The sequence below is a fragment of the Plutella xylostella genome, chromosome 6, assembly GCF_932276165.1.
Source record: "Plutella xylostella chromosome 6, ilPluXylo3.1, whole genome shotgun sequence".
Taxonomy (NCBI): domain Eukaryota; kingdom Metazoa; phylum Arthropoda; class Insecta; order Lepidoptera; family Plutellidae; genus Plutella; species Plutella xylostella.
In genome coordinates, this window is record NC_063986.1 from 10,879,782 (window position 1) to 10,902,746 (window position 22,965).

A 22,965-nucleotide genomic window follows, 5' to 3' on the forward strand; every position below is an offset into this window, starting at 1 on the left:
AGGTGTGTTTTAAAGTGTTCGTACCCAATTAGTACCTACCTACTTACTTATTCCTACTACTAATTACTTACACTAATACGGTAAGTACTCATAACAACACAATTAGGAACCTAATCTCTACAGTTACGTAACAAACACTCTTGGAAAAAATATGTACTTAGTTAACCAGAATATACTTAAATAAAAAAATATATACCCAACCATTTGTTTCATAGATTTCTTTCAGGTTTCAGTCAGGCTTTTTGATGATTGGCGCTTTGGAACTTATGTTCATCATCATCATCAGCCCGCAGTCGTCTGCTAGATTACAGGCTTAGAATATACGTCTGGTGATGTCTTCGGTCATTTAACTTTTCAGATTTGTGATACAGAATTACTTACATTATCTGTTAAGATAAACGCTGAGTAGCGGCAGAGTTTAGAGTAGTTTAGGATCTAGACGTTCGATTCAGACTTATATTTTATTCTTATTTAACCGAAGGCAGCTTCAACTCTTAATTTCCATAATGCTATAGGTACTTTAAAAGGACTTAAGTTACCGTAAAGTGTTATCTAAGGGGTTTTAATTACTCAGTGGCCAGTTTACCATACACGCGTCGAATATTATTGATCTTGGCCGCTTTTTTTCAGGAAACCTTCACAATTATTTCACAATACTTTTTATCTATTATCTATACATTGCAACACATGATTTGTATCTGTCTATTACATAAATAACCTTTACTTTACTTTATCGTTATTTAATCTTACTGAAACCTTCAGGTAAGTCATGAAAATTTATAACTAAATTATTTTGATGTAATTAAGTATTTTAAATATAGTTCTGTATTTGGTTTGTCAGAAACACGATGGGTGCGGGGGACCTCTCTGAAGAACTGAAGAAATATTGTTTGCAAACGGAACTGAAAGAGTAAGTTTTAATTATTTACCTTGACCTAAAAATGTAGGGCTGAAATATAGAGCTAATTGAATTACTGGACAGTGGCTCAATAATACGATAACTTGTGGTGTTTTTCGGTGATGACAGTGGCAGAGTGAATAGCGACAGTATATTACCTACATTCCAACGTAGTGAAAAATCGAGTGTTATATGTTTGACGTGTCTCTATGTGTAAGACTGTATAGCCATGTCGAGCGAGGGTAGCTGATTCCGTAAGTTTCCTTTCGGCACTTTAAGCAATCTAAAACGATTGTAGGTATTCATTACGCGTTGTTTACGTTTGACATCAAACATTGTTAGTAAGTTACTCGTAACTCCACCGATAACCAGTATAATGATTTAATTACATTATTTATTAATAACTATCCCTGTGTATCTGCGGCCAGTATCTACGAGGCCGGCGCAATGTACCGCAGGAAAGCTTGCGCGTACGCGCAGTTGAATCTTGTTAAAATGTACGGAAATCAAAAACCTTCTCGGTGACTACGAAGTGTCCAAACGTTGTATGTAAATAAGAAAATTACTACAACGTACTACGCACAATACTTAACAGCACTTAACATAAAATAGACACTTTCTGTAATAGGCATTTAACAATACTTACCTACTTTAGGATAGGTATAATGAAGAAAAAAAATATGTTATGATAATTAAGCACGGATCTTTAGCTAACGATTATTATTTGTGATTATTTTGCTTGTACTGTGTGTGCTTGTCAGTGGCTGGTCGTTTCCCTGGCGAGTGGGTGTGACAGTGCGTGTGTTGTTGCAGAGAGGGTGCCATGAAGAAGGCGATGTTTGTGGTGAAGGGCGCTCCGGGGGACCAGGAGCCCAGGGTTGACGTGGAGCTGGAGGAGGCGCTTGATATCGCTGGTGAGTCTTCTTCTGTTCTTTGGTAGGGCAGTTAGGTCCTGAACCTCTATAACAGCTTTATGGTCTGAACTCTCTGTATATACTTTTACCGTTTCCCTAAGGGCTGAACTCACTTCCTAAACTCGGATCATTTCCCAGCACGCAAGTCCTCTTTTTCTTCTTAAGTGTCTGTGATTGTATGATTGTACCTACTTTTATATGTTTCCCAGTCCAAAAATAAGTCGCTAACAAACTGTCACTAATCGATTTTCAATAGAAAATCTACCGGCCGCATCGAACTAAATAATCGTTCACCGACCGGCCGTGCCTATTAATTGTTGTTAGTTTTGAATATGAAAAATCATCCTAAATATTTGTATGGAAATAGTACATAAATAGGTATATTACCTACCTAAATAATATAATAAGTGTGTGTCGTTCCTTATACTTAATTAACCACTCTGTACGCAGTTGTTTGCACGCTAACTAAACGCTAGCTAAGGGGGCAGTGATTCCACATTACCTACTAAGAAGGCGCATTCTGAGTGAAGAGCTTGTTGTTTTGTTGTATTTCTAAGTAAGAATTCCTCTGCTATGGAGAGGTTAATACACCTTTATCGTTGAGAAGACGTGGTCAGTAGTCGAACAGGCGAAATAAAATAATAAATAGGGTAAGGTAACGTACCTTGGGACGCTTGTACCTCGGGACATTGATTTTATTTTAAAAACAGGCTAAATAAACGGTTCTACCTTTTTTGGCCTAAGATTTATTTGCCTAATCTCATATTGCGTAGTAACGTTTGGTCAAAGTCTCGTTTCGCCGAAAATCGTATGGCATAAATCTCTTTTAGTAAAAAGTTATTTAGCATAATCTTGTTTAGCCTAATAATGGTATAGCCAAATCTTAAATAGCCTAATAATGCTATGGCATAGGTTATATAAAGTAATAATATTCGTTTGGCTTTAACTTTGATGGAGCGTCTCCCTACATAGCGCAAACTGGTGCCTTGTATTGTGGCCGCTATGTGGGAAACGCTCCGCTCCGCTTCGCTGCGCTCCGCTTTGCTTTTGACGATAATGTGCACCTAACACGCTCCTCCTCGCTTTACTCGTCGTCGCACCTATCTTTAGATTTCGATCCCATGGGGTTTAATGGCGTTTGTAATAATTATAATGGTCATTCACTTTCGATATTTTGATCATTTAATATCGTGATTTTCGGGATGTAGGAGAGAAATACAACAATTTGTACATTTAAAACATACTTAATACAGTATTTGTAAAGATAATATTAGGAGAAACAAGATTATACCAATACGAACAATTAGAGCAAACGAGACTTAGGTGTTTCAAGTTTGTGCCAAAAGAGTTTTAGACGAAACGAGTCTTATGCTACATAAGACTTGGTGAAGTGATGATTCTACCAAAAAAGTTTAGACCTCACGAGTTATAAGAAACGAGTTTAGGGCAATAAAGATTAGGCCAGATGAGGGGAACCCGGTTCTACCTTGTTTGGCCTAAGATTTATTTGCCTAATCTCGTATTGCATAGTAACGTTTGGTCAAAGTCTCGTTTCGCCGAAAATCGTATGGCATAAATCTCGTTTAGTAAAAAGTTATTTCGCATAATCTTGTTTAGCCTAATAATAATGGTATGGTCAAATCTTAAATAGCCTAATAATATGGCATATATTATACAAAGTAATCATATTCGTTTTCCTACATAGCGCAAATTGGTGCCTTGTATTGTTTCCGCTATATGGGAAACGCTTCGCTCCGATTCGCTGCGCTCCGCTTTGCTTTTGACGAACATGTGCATTGTGCACCTAACACGCTCCTCCTCGCTTTGCTCGTTGTCGCACCTATCTTTAGGTTTCGATCCCATGGGGTTTAATGGCTTTTGTAATATAATTATAATGGTCATTCACTTTCGGTATTTTGAATTTTCAATGATTTAAGAGAAAAATATCGCAATGTATACATTTACTGCATAATATATTATTCATTAAGATAATATTAGGAGAAACAAGATTATACCTATACGAAAACTAATTTGAGCAAACAAGACTTAGGTGTTTTAAGATTGTGCCATAAGAGTTTTAGGCGAAACGAGACTTATGCCACATAAGTCTTGACGAAGTGATGATTCGGCCAAAAAAGTTTAGACCCTTCGAGTTATGCGAAACGAGTTTTGGGCAATACAAATTATGCTAGATGAGTGGAACCCGGGGAACCCACGTAAAACTGTTGTTATCCTACCTATGCATGTTCCTTAAATTTCACAGTAGGTAGGCAGGCTCTCCAGTGCTTGCCTAGTTTTACTAAATCAGGTTTGTTTGTTTAACCTAGGTACTCATGATTTGCGCATAAGAAATTTCAAACACAACTACGTAGAACACAAATTAATAAATAAACCTGTCTGCAATAGAGGAAAATTAATAGTAAGTACCTACCCAAGTATTTAAAATAACTTGCAACAAATAAAATACAAAGTTTATGTTACATCTTGCTTGGTATTCATTAATATTACTTACCAACGTTATCAAACATACAATTTTTTATAATACACGTAGCACGTGCGTATCACGTATTGTTTTACATAATGTTTTACCTACGATGGTGTAAATTTTGCTGACTGGGTACATAAGACATAGTTACTTATCTGTAAACCGATATCCCAACCTAACTAAGGGAATTTACAATATTGGACAAATATGCTAACCAAAGTATATTAAATAAGTATATCATGAATAACCGTACTTAGATATCATAGGTAAACTACTTAACTATCTAGTTAACTACTACATAGAGATACACTTGACAAGTCAAATATTACATTAATATAGGGCAAATATTACATATGTAAGTACCTAATGCGATAGCTAATGACCTGCCACTCTATTATTCCAGGAAGACCTGTACATAACTAATATTTCTTGACCTAAGCAAGTCAACAAAGATAAAAAGATGATGTGCCTAAGCTAAGGGAAGCGCCTGTCTTATTAGAATCAGCATAAACTTTCTAATATGTGTAATTGTGTAGTCACGCCTGGCATAATTGTATTAGCAATTGATTGAAAGAAGGAATACGGAAGATGGTTTGGAAGTCTTTTTCATGAATTTTCCAAAGCGTATGATTTAATATTTCAGAGTTAAGAGCTGAGCTGAGGCTTACAAGGCTATTTTCGCAACACTGTACATGTGTTGCTAAAGGGGTATACCGAAACCTACGTGTGCAGCATGTTATCTATATGTAAGCCCAAAAATGAAATCAGAATGTCAAAATATTCGAAAAAAAACATAGAAACTTTGTTGGTCACGTGAATTTTTACTATGGAGAATGATTTTGTTTTTGCAACACCCTGTATATTTCGGGTATGCTCGTTCCACATATACATAAACAATGATGTTGATTCTGAAGGCAGAAATTCTAATTTTAACGCTGTCAAACTAAAAAAATTGCTAGCATAAAATGACATTTACGAAAACAATCATAGAGTCGAATTTTAAACAAAGAAATTAAGGTTTTGACGTCTCTAAATTTAAAATTTCCGCCTTCAGAATCGATATCAATATCCACCATCAGCTACTATACATTTCACCACCCAGCTTATAACTAACTTTTTTTTTATAATTTATTTAATTATTTCCCAAAAATACACAATCAATTTTAGATAGTAAATCTCCCAAACTACAATATAGTTTAGCGGGAGAGGACTCGCTAGGTATATAACAATATGCATAATCTTAAGTAGGTATAATTAACTTACACTATATTACTTATTTCTAATGTAGGTAACATGCCACTAGGTAAGTACTTTTCAATGTTTACATATATTTACGGTATTATTAACAAAAAAAGATTTTAATTTTTCTTTTACAACTTTTTTGGATACATCAGCTTTTAGTGTTAGATCTCTGGGGAGTTCGTTAAAGATTTTTGGCACAATGTACTCTTTGGTCCGTTTTCCATAGAAGTTATTAACTTTCGGCACCAGTAGGCTATCTATTACAGCTTGTCTAGTTGGATAGTTATACTTGCGTGGTTTTTTATAGTCATCACGCCAATACTCCTCAAGTACATGACATAACAAATATTTTTTTTCAATTGGTACAATTTTACAAACATTAAATAGCAATTCGTAGTTGTTTTTACATTCTTTCCGGGTCTTATCATCTCTTAATGACTTGAGGAACTGTTTTTGAAGTGATTTTATGTTATTAGTAAAAATGTTGACCCGTAGGTACCCACACCATAGCCTACAATAGATTCAACTAGCGGGTAGTATCCTAACTAATATTATAAATGCGAAAGTAACTGTGTCTGTCTGTCTGTCTGTCTGTCTGTCTGTTACTCTTTCACCCCAAAACTACTGAACGGATTTAAATGAAATTTGGTATACATATGGTCTAGACCCTGGGAAAGAACATAGGCTACTTTTTATCCCGGAATTCCCACGGGAAAACTTTTTAAGGCGAAGCGAAGCGCACGGGGACAGCTAGTAAAGAATATAGTATACTTCGAGGTGTACAGAAGTATGCGAAACTTGCCCAGTACTTGTCGTCAATGTGTAGCGTCCAGTTAAATCGTTCATCTATTGTCATGCCAATGTACTTATAGCTCAATACTTGCTCGTCTACTGTGCAGCTACACGTGACGTCACCGTGCAGACAGTTAAATGACCTAACCTCCTTCCCCCTCACATTCCAGGTGCCGGCCGCTACCAGCTGTGGCACTGTCTGCTCATGGTGCTAGTCCTCAGCTCAGCTCTGCTCGAGATCATCGGCTCGGCCTTCGTGCTGCCGGCGGCGCAGTGCGACCTGGACATACCTGACGCGCTGAAGGGGGCGCTTATTGGACTGCCTAATATTGGTGAGATTGAATTTGAATCGCTTTTCATGGAGGCCTTCTTTAAAGTCTGGTAAAGCTGCGGAGGCTATAAGGAAACTGCCAGGATTTGAATGTCAGCCTGACAGCTACCTTAATGGCCTATGTAGCTTTCCGTTACTTATGGGGAAGGTTTTGCGTCGTATGGCACTGGAGGCCTACTCGGTAACGCGAAAATCGAAATAACGTTCAACGTTCGTGTCATTTCGCACTCGAAATCGTACTAAACACAGGCCTACTACCCCTGATACCCTTATTTACGAGCGAATACACCTTACGTAAGTATAACTCGGCTGTCTCGGCTCATATATTAAAAAAATTAAACCTATACTACATTTTCGGGCTTAGATACAACACATGCTGCACAAGTAGAGTTCGGCTTAGTATACTTACCTTTTTGCAACACCCTGTATACAGCGGGACATATTTACAAACAATTCATCTCCCCCCCAGGTATAATCCTAACAGCGACAGTGTGGGGTCGCCTAGCAGACTCGCGGGGGCGGCGGCCCGTGATGCTGGCGTCCACCGCCGCCGCGGGCACCCTGGGCGCGCTGGCTGCTTTCATGCCCAACCTGCCGTGCTATGCTGTGTTCAAGTTTGCTGCTTCGCTGTTGTATGTATTGACATCTTACGAATACTGTGAAAGTTTATACTGATATTCGAGGTAGATTAAAAGTGATTACATATTCTAGTGATCAAACATTATACTTGACCTTACTTTACTTTCAACCTACAGATGTGGTTGTAATGTCTTGACAGTAGAGCATGAGAAGTTATCCACCTATTCACCTTCATAGGTACTTGGCTTTATCCATAAACTTCTTACATAAAACTAACGTCTCTCAATTTTACGTTCAGAAACCAACATGGAGGGTAGTATGCCAAAACATCGCCAACTTTAGTACCAAGATCACATAGCTCACCAGCATCTCATCACTAACTACCCCTATCTCCCTCACTCCCGCAGTCTGTCCTGCCCGTCGTCTCTTTCCTTCGCGTACGGAGGCGAGCTGGTGCCGCGCCGGCGCCGCGACCTCGCTGTGCTGGTTCTGAGTGCTATGCTCATGATGATGTCCACGCTCAGTCCAGGTATTAAATGGAAGGTTGGCTGGTAGAGATTGTTATGAGCTATAAACCGAACGTCCACTGCTGGCTAAACTAAGTTAGTTCGTATAGTTGAGCTAGTTTTTCATACATAGTGCATAGTTTGCGGTGGACGCACATACTGTATGAAAAACTGGCTCAACTATGCGATGCGAACTAACTTAATTTAGCCGGCAGTGGAGGTTCGGCTATAAAGTAATTACCAAATAAAATAAGCGATATGTGCTATAAGATGTCGTTGATGTATGTAGTTATGTAGGTAAGCATTAATTAAGCCATTTACACCATGAATTAATTTATCTATCTTTCATCTAATCATTAATGTGTATCTGATAATGTTTTTGTATTGCACAACTTAATTATGTACATCGATATTTATAGTTTAGGATACGCTATCAGTTGAAAGCTGTGTGTTTATGAGGTAAATTGATACTTTGCTAAAACCGTAAATTAGGTAGGTACTATACCGACTACTACTACTAACTAGACCGAAGATTAGGTATTAGGTATTAGGCATGGAAGTAGAAAAAAAGATTAGTATATAATTTTACTTTAGATGCATGTCATTACATTACATTAGAACTGTTTCTTTATAAACCAAATAAGTATCTTTAACTTCTGGAGATCAGTGCATCATCATCACCATCCAGTCCTACACAGCTTTAAAAATGTATGACGTACCTATGTAATTTTCTCAACATTCACAATAACACGTCACCCTATTCCATCCCCAGTGATAGCGTGGGCAATCCTGCCCTTCAACTACCGGGTACCCCTCGGGTCAATAACCTTCAGGCCGTGGCGTCTGCTCACGATCGTCTACTCGCTGCCACTGCTTCTGTCGTCTGTGCTCCTGGTATTCGCCAAGGAAAGCCCCAAGTTCCTGCTGACCAGGGGGCGAGCTGATGAGGCGTTAGAAGTGCTGAGGAGCATCTATGAGACTAATACTGGATACCCGAGGGAGAGCTTTCCGGTAATTTTGGAATTGTTGTTTTATGTATTTTATCCTTACGATCCTATAGGTATGATAGTCCAGCTTTTAAGCGCATGCTAATTTTTAATATGTCTTTGTTACCTATAATGGAAAGTTTCTTTCAAAGGGGTGAAATAGCCCGAAGCAGGTAATATTTAGGAACGCTCCGCGGTGATATCTCATTCGGATAAGCGCCCTCTTCTCCCGACAGAGATGGGAATTCGAATCCCAGCCAATAAGTCCTTTGCGATGGAGGAATAATTCGAATCATGAGAAAACATGCAAATAATTTCCTTACCCATATTTTCAAGAGGCCCAAAATCACCCCATTTACTACCACAACACCCTGTATAACCCCTCTGTCTGCAGGTGGCATCCCTCAAGGTGCGCGAGGACATTCCCTCAGAAGCCGGCTCGGAGCTGGCGCTGGCTCAGCCGCGACAGTCCTCGGCTCTGGACCTGCTGAGACCCCCGCATCTCAAGTGGATGGCTCTTACTGGCTTCCTCATGTTTGGGGTGTTTTGTTTGTGAGTACCTAGCTTCTTATGTTACTCATCATCTCAACCCATCACACCCTTACTGCTCGGACACGGGTCTCTTTCCAGAGAAGGGTTTTCATGTGTTGTTCTAAATAGAATATCAGTGATCTGTATCTTTTCATTCATACCTACATAAATGTTATATTTAAGTTTGTATCTGTTGAAATAAAATACTGACTACATTAGGTATATGCTGAACTGCGTATTTTCCATCACTACCGTACAAAACATGATTCAAAAATTACTTTGATTATCTATCCATTCATCCATATTCCATTATTGCGATTAATTTATTTTAATTGATGATGAATGATGAGTTGCTTAAAATATTAATGAACGCAGGTAGGGTAACGTAACGTACCTAGGGACATTTTCGACTACCCCAACTTTGAATGAAGCTATCGCAGCGTACAACTAAGATATTAATGTGAAATTTTCTTTATTCAGTAGGATATATAATCTATTATCACTAGTATTTGTGCTTAAGCTTTAGTGTGGCCAGATTATATTAAATTAAGATAAAAGTAAAAATGCTTGTTTTGACCCAAGGTACGTTACACGTTTGTACCTTGGGACACTGTTTCCTGTAGCTTTGTACTATGGAAAATGCAAACTTCTAAATAACGCCTTATATCTCTGTTCTTATTTATTTACTGCATCTCTCTTCTGTCTAGTTTCACTCTGGCACTAATAAGAACAGAGATATAAGGCGTTATTTAGATGTTTGCATTTTCCATAGTACAAAGCCATAGGAAACAGTGTCCCGAGGTACAAATTTAATCGTGTCCCAAGGTACAAAAAAGCAATATTTAACCAAAATTTAAATATCTTTATTTTTAATTAATAGGAATCTTTCAGATAATTGCCATGTCATAAAATTAAATAACTGAAAAGTTATACGTGACATCCATGTCTTTATTTTGAGCATGCCTCAATGAGATAAAGCAACACAAAAAACTATACAAAAGCTACTTTTGACTCCAAAAAACTTCATACTGTCTTCACCACACACTAGATGCTGGTATGATCACGAGACTCACTAGTTTTGCCAAGCGAGTAAAATACTATGCCTAGGGTAGAATTTTAATGTGTTCATTTAGCCGGTTTTTAAAATACAATCAATGTCCCGAGGTACAAGCGTCCCAAGGTACGTTACGTTACCCTACTTACCCCTATAACAATAAACATATTAAAATGGTGGACGTCACGTAATGGGAGTGGGAAAGAGCAACAAACCTAATAGGGCCGAATATCATGTGTTAGTTTACCATATTGATATTATCGTTCCTTTATCTTGCTTCTCTGTAAGCCTATCACAAGATTCACTAGTCCTGTCAACTCAAGTCGCTAACGTAATTCGATAGCAATTTGTATGACATCTTGATCAGCGCACCTGTCGGTAATGTTACAGAAACTAATAAAAATCATACAAATTCCAGTGACCTTTCTGTCGAATTCGTATCGATTTAGGTCGACAACACTGGTGATCGAGGTACTGATGTTAGACTGTGTTCTGGTTGACGGAATACGAAGTGCCTGATATGATGAATGACTTAAGTTGTTGAGGATCAGAAGGCCTAGCATTGGCATCGGGGGCAAGAAGCGCGCGCCATGACGTGTAAAAAATTTGCGTCGCACCCACTCACATCTCGCGGGTTCGAGAACGAATGCGATGGAAAACTTATGCCACGTCAAGACGCGCGCCCCGCGCTACCCCTTTAGGTCACGATAAAAAATATATGTATCACGAAACTTTCTAAACGGGTTCGGTAGTTCCTTTAACTGCATATTTGTAACACCCATACTTCACTTCCCCAGACTGAACGGCCTCTGGATCTTCTCCACGGACACCATCAACAAGGTGATGGCGGATAGCGGGGCGCAGGATGGCACCATCTGCATCCTCATGAACCAGCTGCAGAACCAGGTGAGTAGACCCGAGGGAGGAAAGGTGGAGCATTGCAGAAATGCTACCTCCAATATATTCTAAATCTCCACCAAAATGGATAAAGCGTCATCAAATCATGATATATATTGTAGAAATGAGAGAGGCGTGTTAAATAATTTTGGAACCTAAACGTTTTTGTTTTGGTGTCTCGGTTAGGAGTAGGTTTTATTAGTATGGTCATTTTTCACCTATGCAATAAACTGCATATCTCTCCTGCCACTTCCTTTATCATAGGTGCTTGTAACGTACTCGTAATAGGTAATATTACACATGTTACATAATAATAATAATACCCAAGTGGCTGGATAATTTGCTACTCACCAAATGATTTCTATAAACCTATTGACACACTGGGTCTTTTAATTAGGATTATCTTAATCGTGAAATAATCACCGTCCCCGATTCAACATCAATCGTGTCTTTCGCATAATCTTTATTAATTTAATTGTTTTATTGCTAACCTGGATGGCCAGTGCGTCTAATCCTTTTATACGACCACAGCTGATATCTTTGTGCGTTAGGTAATACTAACTAGGTACTTACTTAACACCAAGTAAGTCTTTAAAAAGTGTTTATGGAACAGCACATTTCCCAAAATTCCCCATAGGTTATTAATACATGTCTGCATTGATCAATGTGTGTCGGGTGATCTGGTGACCTAACAGCTTGAGCTCCAATTTATCCAAATTCGGTTAGATCATAACCAGGGAAAGGTTGATATATTATACGTCATCTCCATATTAAATTCTTGACTGATGTGTCAAAAGTCAAGCAACAATCCCAGCTAGCCATTCTGGTTATTCTCTAACCCACTATGGCAAAATTGGCACTGAACGTCACTGATAAAACTAATTACCTAGTTACATCAAACTAACACCAGCCTTTCTTCCAGACCTCAAACGCCACCTGCACCGACGACATCTCAACCGACACCTTCTCCATCATGAGCATCACCACCTTCGTCTACGGCCTGGTGGTGTTCGGGGTCATCCTCAGCCCTCTGTCTAAGAAGAGTCTCCTGGTGTTCACCTACGTGGTGTGTGGAGTAGCGAGCCTGCTGTCCGGGGCGCTGCGGCAGAGGATGGTGGCCGGGGTCGCCATGTCCGCGCTGCAGGTCACCGCGCTGGGGGTCGGCCCGCTCACGGCGTACGCTGTGCACCTGTTCCCTACTAGCTTGAGGTGAGGGCTGTCCCACGCTCTATGTACTATATGCGAAGCATATGAGGAAGGGTGTCCCACGCTCTATGTACTATATGCGAAGCATATGAGTGGCGGGTGTCCCACGCTCTATAGTGTGATGGTTCCCCTCAGTCCCTGCTGGTGTTCACCTACGTGGTGTGTGGAGTAGCGAGCCTGCTGTCCGGGGCGCTGCGGCAGAGGATGGTGGCCGGGGTCGCCATGTCCGCGCTGCAGGTCACCGCGCTGGAGGTCGGCCCGCTCACGGCGTACGCTGTGCACCTGTTCCCTACTAGCTTGAGGTGAGGGCTGTCCCACGCTCTATGTACTATATGCGAAGCATATGAGGAAGGGTGTCCCACGCTCTATGTACTATATGCGAAGCATATGAGGAAGGGTTTCCCACGCTCTATGTACTATATGCGAGGCATATGAGGAAGGGTGTCCCACGCTCTATGTACTATATGCGAAGCATATGAGGAAGGGTGTCCCACGCTCTATGTACTATATGCGAAGCATATGAGGAAGGGTGTCCCACGCTCTATGTACTATATGCTGCACATATGAGTGGCGGGTGTCCCACGCTCTATAGTGTGATGGTTCCCCTCAGTCCCTGCTGGTGTTCACCTACGTGGTGTGTGGAGTAGCGAGCCTGCTGTCCGGGGCGCTGCGGCAGAGGATGGTGGCCGGGGTCGCCATGTCCGCGCTGCAGGTCACCGCGCTGGGGGTCGGCCCGCTCACGGCGTAAGCTGTGCACCTGTTCCCTACTAGCTTGAGGTGAGGGCTGTCCCACGCTCTATGTACTATATGCGAAGCATATGAGGAAGGGTGTCCCACGCTCTATGTACTATATGCTGCACATATGAGTGGCGGGTGTCCCACGCTCTATGTACTATATGCTGCACATATGAGTGGCGGGTGTCCCACGCTCTATAGTGTGATGGTTCCCCTCAGTCCCTGCTGGTGTTCACCTACGTGGTGTGTGGAGTAGCGAGCCTGCTGTCCGGGGCGCTGCGGCAGAGGATGGTGGCCGGGGTCGCCATGTCCGCGCTGCAGGTCACCGCGCTGGGGGTCGGCCCGCTCACGGCGTACGCTGTGCACCTGTTCCCTACTAGCTTGAGGTGAGGGCTGTCCCACGCTCTATGTACTATATGCGAAGCATATGAGTGGCGGGTGTCCCACGCTCTATAGTGTGATGGTTCCCCTCAGTCCCTGCTGGTGTTCACCTACGTGGTGTGTGGAGTAGCGAGCCTGCTGTCCGGGGCGCTGCGGCAGAGGATGGTGGCCGGGGTCGCCATGTCCGTGCTGCAGGTCACCGCGCTGGGGGTCGGCCCGCTCACGGCGAACGCTGTGCACCTGTTCCCTACTAGCTTGAGGTGAGGGCTGTCCCACGCTCTATGTACTATATGCTGCACATATGAGTGGCGGGTGTCCCACGCTCTATAGTGTGATGGTTCCCCTCAGTCCCTGCTGGTGTTCACCTACGTGGTGTGTGGAGTAGCGAGCCTGCTGTCCGGGGCGCTGCGGCAGAGGATGGTGGCCGGGGTCGCCATGTCCGCGCTGCAGGTCACCGCGCTGGGGGTCGGCCCGCTCACGGCGTACGCTGTGCACCTGTTCCCTACTAGCTTGAGGTGAGGGCTGTCCCACGCTCTATGTACTATATGCGAAGCATATGAGGAAGGGTGCCCCACGCTCTATGTACTATATGCTGCACATATGAGTGGCGGGTGTCCCACGCTCTATCTATAGTGTGATGGTTCCCCTCAGTCCCTGCTGGTGTTCACCTACGTGGTGTGTGGAGTAGCGAGCCTGCTGTCCGGGGCGCTGCGGCAGAGGATGGTGGCCGGGGTCGCCATGTCCGCGCTGCAGGTCACCGCGCTGGGGGTCGGCCCGCTCACGGCGTACGCTGTGCACCTGTTCCCTACTAGCTTGAGGTGAGGGCTGTCCCACGCTCTATGTACTATATGCGAAGCATATGAGGAAGGGTGTCCCACGCTCTATGTACTATATGCGAAGCATATGAGGAAGGGTGTCCCACGCTCTATGTACTATATGCGAAGCATATGAGGAAGGGTGTCCCACGCTCTATAGTGTGATGGTTCCCCTCAGTCCCTCCTGGTGTTCACCTACGTGGTGTGTGGAGTAGCGAGCCTGCTGTCCGGGGCGCTGCGGCAGAGGATGGTGGCCGGGGTCGCCATGTCCGCGCTGCAGGTCACCGCGCTGGGGGTCGGCCCGCTCACGGCGTACGCTGTGCACCTGTTCCCTACTAGCTTGAGGTGAGGGCTGTCCCACGCTCTATGTACTATATGAGAAGCATATGAGGAAGGGTGTCCCACGCTCTATGTACTATATGCGAAGCATATGAGGAAGGGTGTCCCACGCTCTATGTACTATATGCGAAGCATATGAGGAAGGGTGTCCCACGCTCTATGTACTATATGCTGCACATATGAGTGGCGGGTGTCCCACGCTCTATAGTGTGATGGTTCCCCTCAGTCCCTGCTGGTGTTCACCTACGTGGTGTGTGGAGTAGCGAGCCTGCTGTCCGGGGCGCTGCGGCAGAGGATGGTGGCCGGGGTCGCCATGTCCGCGCTGCAGGTCACCGCGCTGGGGGTCGGCCCGCTCACGGCGTAAGCTGTGCACCTGTTCCCTACTAGCTTGAGGTGAGGGCTGTCCCACGCTCTATGTACTATATGCGAAGCATATGAGGAAGGGTGTCCCACGCTCTATGTACTATATGCGAAGCAAATGAGGAAGGGTGTCCCACGCTCTATGTACTATATGCGAAGCATATGAGGAAGGGTGTCCCACGCTCTATGTACTATATGCGAAGCATATGAGGAAGGGTGTCCCACGCTCTATGTACTATATGCGAAGCATATGAGGAAGGGTGTCCCACGCTCTATGTACTATATGCGAAGCATATGAGGAAGGGTGTCCCACGCTCTATGTACTATATGCTGCACATATGAGTGGCGGGTGTCCCACGCTCTATAGTGTGATGGTTCCCCTCAGTCCCTGCTGGTGTTCACCTACGTGGTGTGTGGAGTAGCGAGCCTGCTGTCCGGGGCGCTGCGGCAGAGGATGGTGGCCGGGGTCGCCATGTCCGCGCTGCAGGTCACCGCGCTGGGGGTCGGCCCGCTCACGGCGTAAGCTGTGCACCTGTTCCCTACTAGCTTGAGGTGAGGGCTGTCCCACGCTCTATGTACTATATGCGAAGCATATGAGGAAGGGTGTCCCACGCTCTATGTACTATATGCGAAGCAAATGAGGAAGGGTGTCCCACGCTCTATGTACTATATGCGAAGCATATGAGGAAGGGTGTCCCACGCTCTATGTACTATATGCTGCACATATGAGTGGCGGGTGTCCCACGCTCTATAGTGTGATGGTTCCCCTCAGTCCCTGCTGGTGTTCACCTACGTGGTGTGTGGAGTAGCGAGCCTGCTGTCCGGGGCGCTGCGGCAGAGGATGGTGGCCGGGGTCGCCATGTCCGCGCTGCAGGTCACCGCGCTGGGGGTCGGCCCGCTCACGGCGTACGCTGTGCACCTGTTCCCTACTAGCTTGAGGTGAGGGCTGTCCCACGCTCTATGTACTATATGCGAAGCATATGAGGATGGGTGTCCCACGCTCTATGTACTATATGCTGCACATATGAGTGGCGGGTGTCCCACGCTCTATAGTGTGATGGTTCCCCTCAGTCCCTGCTGGTGTTCACCTACGTGGTGTGTGGAGTAGCGAGCCTGCTGTCCGGGGCGCTGCGGCAGAGGATGGTGGCCGGGGTCGCCATGTCCGCGCTGCAGGTCACCGCGCTGGGGGTCGGCCCGCTCACGGCGTACGCTGTGCACCTGTTCCCTACTAGCTTGAGGTGAGGGCTGTCCCACGCTCTATGTACTATATGCGAAGCATATGAGGAAGGGTGTCCCACGCTCTATGTACTATATGCTGCACATATGAGTGGCGGGTGTCCCACGCTCTATCTATAGTGTGATGGTTCCCCTCAGTCCCTGCTGGTGTTCACCTACGTGGTGTGTGGAGTAGCGAGCCTGCTGTCCGGGGCGCTGCGGCAGAGGATGGTGGCCGGGGTCGCCATGTCCGCGCTGCAGGTCACCGCGCTGGGGGTCGGCCCGCTCACGGCGTACGCTGTGCACCTGTTCCCTACTAGCTTGAGGTGAGGGCTGTCCCACGCTCTATGTACTATATGCGAAGCATATGAGGAAGGGTGTCCCACGCTCTATGTACTATATGCTGCACATATGAGTGGCGGGTGTCCCACGCTCTATCTATAGTGTGATGGTTCCCCTCAGTCCCTGCTGGTGTTCACCTACGTGGTGTGTGGAGTAGCGAGCCTGCTGTCCGGGGCGCTGCGGCAGAGGATGGTGGCCGGGGTCGCCATGTCCGCGCTGCAGGTCACCGCGCTGGGGGTCGGCCCGCTCACGGCGTACGCTGTGCACCTGTTCCCTACTAGCTTGAGGTGAGGGCTGTCCCACGCTCTATGTACTATATGCGAAGCATATGAGGAAGGGTGCCCCACGCTCTATGTACTATATGCGAAGCATATGAGGAAGGGTGTCCCACGCTCTATGTACTATATGCTGCACATATGAGTGGCGGGTGTCCCACGCTCTATAGTGTGATGGTTCCCCTCAGTCCCTGCTGGTGTTCACCTACGTGGTGTGTGGAGTAGCGAGCCTGCTGTCCGGGGCGCTGCGGCAGAGGATGGTGGCCGGGGTCGCCATGTCCGCGCTGCAGGTCACCGCGCTGGGGGTCGGCCCGCTCACGGCGTACGCTGTGCACCTGTTCCCTACTAGCTTGAGGTGAGGGCTGTCCCACGCTCTATGTACTATATGCGAAGCATATGAGGAAGGGTGTCCCACGCTCTATGTACTATATGCTGCACATATGAGTGGCGGGTGTCCCACGCTCTATCTATAGTGTGATGGTTCCCCTCAGTCCCTGCTGGTGTTCACCTACGTGGTGTGTGGAGTAGCGAGCCTGCTGTCCGGGGCGCTGCGGCAGAGGATGGTGGCCGGGGTCGCCATGTCCGCGCTGCAGGTCACCGCGCTGGGGGTCGGCCCGCTCACGGCGTACGCTGTGCACCTGTTCCCTACTAGCTTGAGGTGAGGGCTGTCCCACGCTCTATGTACTATATGCGAAGCATATGAGGAAGGGTGTCCCACGCTCTATGTACTATATGCGAAGCATATGAGGAAGGGTGTCCCACGCTCTATGTACTATATGCGAAGCATATGAGGAAGGGTGTCCCACGCTCTATGTACTATATGCTGCACATATGAGTGGCGGGTGTCCCACGCTCTATGTACTATATGCTGCACATATGAGTGGCGGGTGTCCCACGCTCTATAGTGTGATGGTTCCCCTCAGTCCCTGCTGGTGTTCACCTACGTGGTGTGTGGAGTAGCGAGCCTGCTGTCCGGGGCGCTGCGGCAGAGGATGGTGGCCGGGGTCGCCATGTCCGCGCTGCAGGTCACCGCGCTGGGGGTCGGCCCGCTCACGGCGTACGCTGTGCACCTGTTCCCTACTAGCTTGAGGTGAGGGCTGTCCCACGCTCTATGTACTATATGCGAAGCATATGAGGAAGGGTGTCCCACGCTCTATGTACTATATGCTGCACATATGAGTGGCGGGTGTCCCACGCTCTATAGTGTGATGGTTCCCCTCAGTCCCTGCTGGTGTTCACCTACGTGGTGTGTGGAGTAGCGAGCCTGCTGTCCGGGGCGCTGCGGCAGAGGATGGTGGCCGGGGTCGCCATGTCCGCGCTGCAGGTCACCGCGCTGGGGGTCGGCCCGCTCACGGCGTACGCTGTGCACCTGTTCCCTACTAGCTTGAGGTGAGGGCTGTCCCACGCTCTATGTACTATATGCGAAGCATATGAGGAAGGGTGTCCCACGCTCTATGTACTATATGCTGCACATATGAGTGGCGGGTGTCCCACGCTCTATAGTGTGATGGTTCCCCTCAGTCCCTGCTGGTGTTCACCTACGTGGTGTGTGGAGTAGCGAGCCTGCTGTCCGGGGCGCTGCGGCAGAGGATGGTGGCCGGGGTCGCCATGTCCGCGCTGCAGGTCACCGCGCTGGGGGTCGGCCCGCTCACGGCGTACGCTGTGCACCTGTTCCCTACTAGCTTGAGGTGAGGGCTGTCCCACGCTCTATGTACTATATGCGAAGCATATGAGGAAGGGTGTCCCACGCTCTATGTAACTACTATATGCGCAGCATACGAGGAAGGGTGCTCACGCTTCTATAGTGTGATGGTTCCCTGAAGTCCTTGCTGGTGAGGGTTCCCTACTAGCTTGAGGCGAAGGGTTCGGAATTTAATGCGCGTTTTACGCTGCCGCTGCTCCGCATCACGCTACGTATGGATACCTGAACGCAGCAGTTAGATGCGTTTTAAGTGTGTCATTGGACTGTGCGTGTTTTCTAGAGGTGTACACGCATTCACGCAACTTGCAGCCCGAGGCGTGGCATGAGCCACGCTCTATATACCTACTATATGCGAAGCATATTATGTGGAATGGAAGGGGTGTCCCACGCTCTGTATACGGTAGTGAAATTTACTTTCGCATTCTTATACATCGTCGCGCCTAAGAAAATGCTGCACGTGATGCGTCGCCTGATGATAACTGAAGCTAAATAAACCAAAAGATGATGTACCGTATGTTATTTTGTAGTCGGTAGAGGTATATTTTTAACATGATGTGTTATGAACTTACCTAAACTTGAACTAACTAGTATGTGTGGGTAGGTAGATATAAGTATATTAGAATGTCAAGGACCCAAAATAAGTAAATATACTGGTTTAATAAAATATAATAGATTAGGTCATCAAAATCAATATAAGTAATTTATATCACAGTAACAATATAAAATGCAAATAAAATTGAATCATTTCTATTCATACTTCATCCTTAATTTTATTCTATTTTACTAAATGTTACCAAAAAAATACTTGATACAGTAAACAACGTTTCTATGAGCGTCGGAAGAAATATCACATAGTGATAAGTTTATTAATTATAATTATAACATTTATAACTCTGTTGTTTTAGTTAATCACAACAGGTGATAATTTAATATTGTTATCTCTGGGAATCTCCAACTTCACAATATAGTGATTAAACCCACTGTACCAATGTTGTTGCTTTCTGTGACTTCAAATAAGTCGGGCCATAAACTTTACTGCTCACTTTATAAAGAGAAAGATTATTTTAATGAAGTAATTATGCTTGACAGGAAGTTTAACTCCACATCAATCAACAATATTTAATTAATATTGCACATAGCACTTAATAATTGAATATCAACATTCAAAAACAATAAACAAACATGGTCATAAGATGTTGTCACTTGTGGGAAAAAGTAAAAACTGACCTAACCTCAGCTATCGAATGTTGGAAGCATCTTGGAAGCCGGCGGTCGGTGACAAACACGGGCTGAACTAGGGGTTGTCACCGGGGTGAGAGGATAATCACCAGGATTATCAATCGCTGACTGCCCAGGGTGCGCCTGACGCATAAAAAGTCACTCGGGGAGACTCCTTTATATTACCCCTCGGAGTATTTATTTTTAAAAATCTAGTTTATTATCAATTATCATTATGAATAACCCCTAAGACCTTATTCGATCTACCAGGGGCACAGCGGTGGGCACGTTGCTGATGTTCGGGCGCGTGGGCTCCGTGGTGGGCGCCAACGTGGCGGGAGTGTCGTTGGCCGTCGCCTGCAGTGCTACCTTCTACGGCTTCTCTGCGCTCCTGTTCCGTGAGTTTATTGTTTTTGTAATTTTATGAGGAGTTTTTGGGAAGTCCGTGATAAGGAATTATTATTTATTTATTAATTTAATAAAATTTATACTCTCATCCTTTTTTCAAAATTCGGTATGATTCAAAATTCGGTATGACCTACAATTTTCTCTATTTACACACACACACGCACTCACGCCTTGTACTAATGTACTCCCTTGCGGGCTAGGCAGAGGTGCATTGCTGCACCCACTTTTCGCCAGAGTGTTATATGTTATGTTAGTCCCAATGTAATAGGGGGCGGGCCTATTGCCATTTTACGGGCACATCCAAGACCCGAGAACAAATATCTGTGTTTAAACAAATATCTGCCCCAGCCGGGAATCGAACCCGGGACCATCGGCTCAGTAGTCAGGACTCTAACCATTACGCCATTCGGTCGTCAATTCTCTATTTATTCAATTAAAAGAATATGTTTATTTACCAAATCGTTTGCAACTTAGCGCACTTTCACCAAGCAACTTTAGACAATATACGGACAGAAAGTGAAAGAAATAGATTATGAAAAATATATTGTATACCCTCTTATTTAGTGCGACAATCGCTTTGATCGGATGGAATTAAGGAAAATGTCCTTAACAACTTGAAGATAAGGCATCACATTTCTGTTCTATCAACTGCTGTAAAGATAATACTAGGAAAGTTCCTGATGCCATAATATGCATAAAAACACCTCCGTAGAAGGAAAATTCTGTAAATAACGATAATTACATACCTGGATAATAATAGCAATCGGTTCCAATTATGACGATATGTTGATGTTGAATTCGTCAGCAGATAAAATAATTACCTACCTAAGTAGGTAAGTACTTACAATAAACACGAACATCTTTATCAATGCAATCTTTCACAGAAATTATAGATGAAATTAAATCAATCATCTTCACTAATCTGCTTATGAATTATGAATAATATAATTATGTACGTAACGTTACTCTAGTTTAAAATAACCAACGCACGAGAGATGTCATGCATTCGGTATTTTTAATGCAACGAGGGAACCGTAGTTATTGAAGTAGAGCACTCCCAAACCAAGCTTTACGTAAACTATAATGACCCCCAGGGATCTTCTTTATCCGCGTGACGACTAAAAAGAATGACGATTTTCATCAAATGAATTAATTTCAAGCAAAATAGCAGCATTAGTAGTAGAGAGATTTATGTGAAAAGAGCCTCTTTGTTGAGTGTAATAAGTGCAATCTTGTATTCGCAGTGTGCGCCGCACTGAGCCTCCTGCTTCCCAAGGAGGCCTCCACCACAGACGACACCGACAGCAGAAACAGCTGATATTCAAGCACCTGTACCTGTACAGCTGGGTGCTGACGTTACGAGGTGTAACGTAACATGTTACGCGGCGAACATTCGTGTGGGCGATTCGAAACTAGCGGTTCTTTAGATAGATAGATGAATAGAGTATTCTTTATTTGTACCGCAAAAAGATTAATAAAATTAACAAGTGAAAACTTAATTATAAAAGGCGGTCTTATCACTTAAAGCGATCTCTGCCAGACAACGTTTAGCCTGAATGTTTGCTATGTAACATGTTAGGTACAATATATTCTCGTAACATTCGTCAGTAGCCAGCTTAATGCCTACCTGACCTGAGTACTTAGTAATAATAATAAACATAATTAATTATAATTATAATAATGTAGCTATTTGTAAATGGGGATGTGTGATGTTGTTATTTCACGTCGTCTTTAAGCGACGCGACGACACTATGGTATGATTTATTGACTGTAACTTTGTGAAAAATCGTGTTAAATACATATAAACTATGTGAGTAAGAATAAGGTGTCTACATTCAATTATAATATTATGTACTTAGCAAAGTATACATACAATCGATAAATTATGTCTGTTTAAATTCATTCCTTAGGGATAAGAAAACCCTAATTTTGCATTGATTGATTTATAATATTGTTTTGAATTCGGGTCAAACGGATTTTCACGATAATACCTTCATATTGTTCACATACTGACTGCTACATATTACTACGGATTGTAAAGTAAATAACTAAGGATTTATTTAAGTTTAACGAAATGTAAATGATTAAGATAAAAGTAACAAATAAAGTACTTTATTTGTATTTATAGTCGTAGTTAAAACAACGTATTTTAGTTGGGAAGAGTGTCAATCAAGATATTAAGTTATTTTTACACATGACAATTACGAGCTTGTATACTGTATAAATGAGATTATATTTTTATATAAATTTTGTTATATCTGATAAAGATGTTTTAATTACCGCACGTACGTACGTTCCCACTATCTGTAGGTTTTTTACTTCTGCAAACAATAATCATGGTGGACTTACCCAACACTACATTATAAATAAAACAACTACGCTACCACAGACATATTCACCCACAGATACAAAGAAAAACAGATACGTAACGTTAAAGTTATAAAACCCCTCTTTTTTCAAGCGTAGGACAGAGTTGTGGCATTCCTTGTGAGAGGTTATGTCCAGCACTGGCCTATTACTGGCTGATAATGATGATTATTAATTATTAAATTCTTTATTGCACAAAATAAATTGGTACAAAGGCGAACTTAATGCTAGTAGCATTCTCTACCAATGATGATGAACTTAACTACTTACCGTACCTATAACCTATAACCTGGGTCAACAAGTCTAAAATAATAATGTAGAATTTAAACTATCGTTTGCCTTTTCGTTTGTTCAAACTTCATTACATGTCAAGCTACTGATGAAGAC

At 44.0% G+C, this 22,965-nt stretch overlaps 1 protein-coding gene across 3 annotated transcripts; it reads left to right on the plus strand.

Annotated features, from left to right (window-relative positions):
- Positions 1-514: 514 nt before the first annotated feature.
- On the plus strand, positions 515-22,473 carry LOC105384102 (synaptic vesicle glycoprotein 2B-like). 3 transcript variants are annotated; one of them, XM_048621602.1, is made up of 12 exons: positions 515-762; positions 842-910; positions 1,712-1,812; positions 6,502-6,663; positions 7,132-7,294; positions 7,649-7,770; positions 8,520-8,758; positions 9,128-9,285; positions 11,116-11,224; positions 12,138-12,424; positions 20,074-20,201; positions 21,456-22,473. In XM_048621602.1, the coding sequence occupies exons 2-12, from the start codon at positions 849-851 to the stop codon at positions 21,527-21,529; spliced, it is 1,605 nt and encodes a 534-aa protein (XP_048477559.1). In that variant the 5' UTR covers positions 515-762; positions 842-848; the 3' UTR covers positions 21,530-22,473. The 3 variants fall into 3 exon arrangements, with proteins under 3 accessions (XP_048477559.1, XP_048477557.1, XP_048477558.1); XM_048621600.1 differs by lacking the exons at positions 515-762; positions 842-910; positions 20,074-20,201; positions 21,456-22,473 and adding an exon at positions 1,243-1,395 and having other exon boundaries at positions 12,138-12,509; XM_048621601.1 differs by lacking the exons at positions 515-762; positions 842-910; positions 20,074-20,201; positions 21,456-22,473 and adding an exon at positions 1,333-1,443 and having other exon boundaries at positions 12,138-12,509.
- Positions 22,474-22,965: the final 492 nt, after the last annotated feature.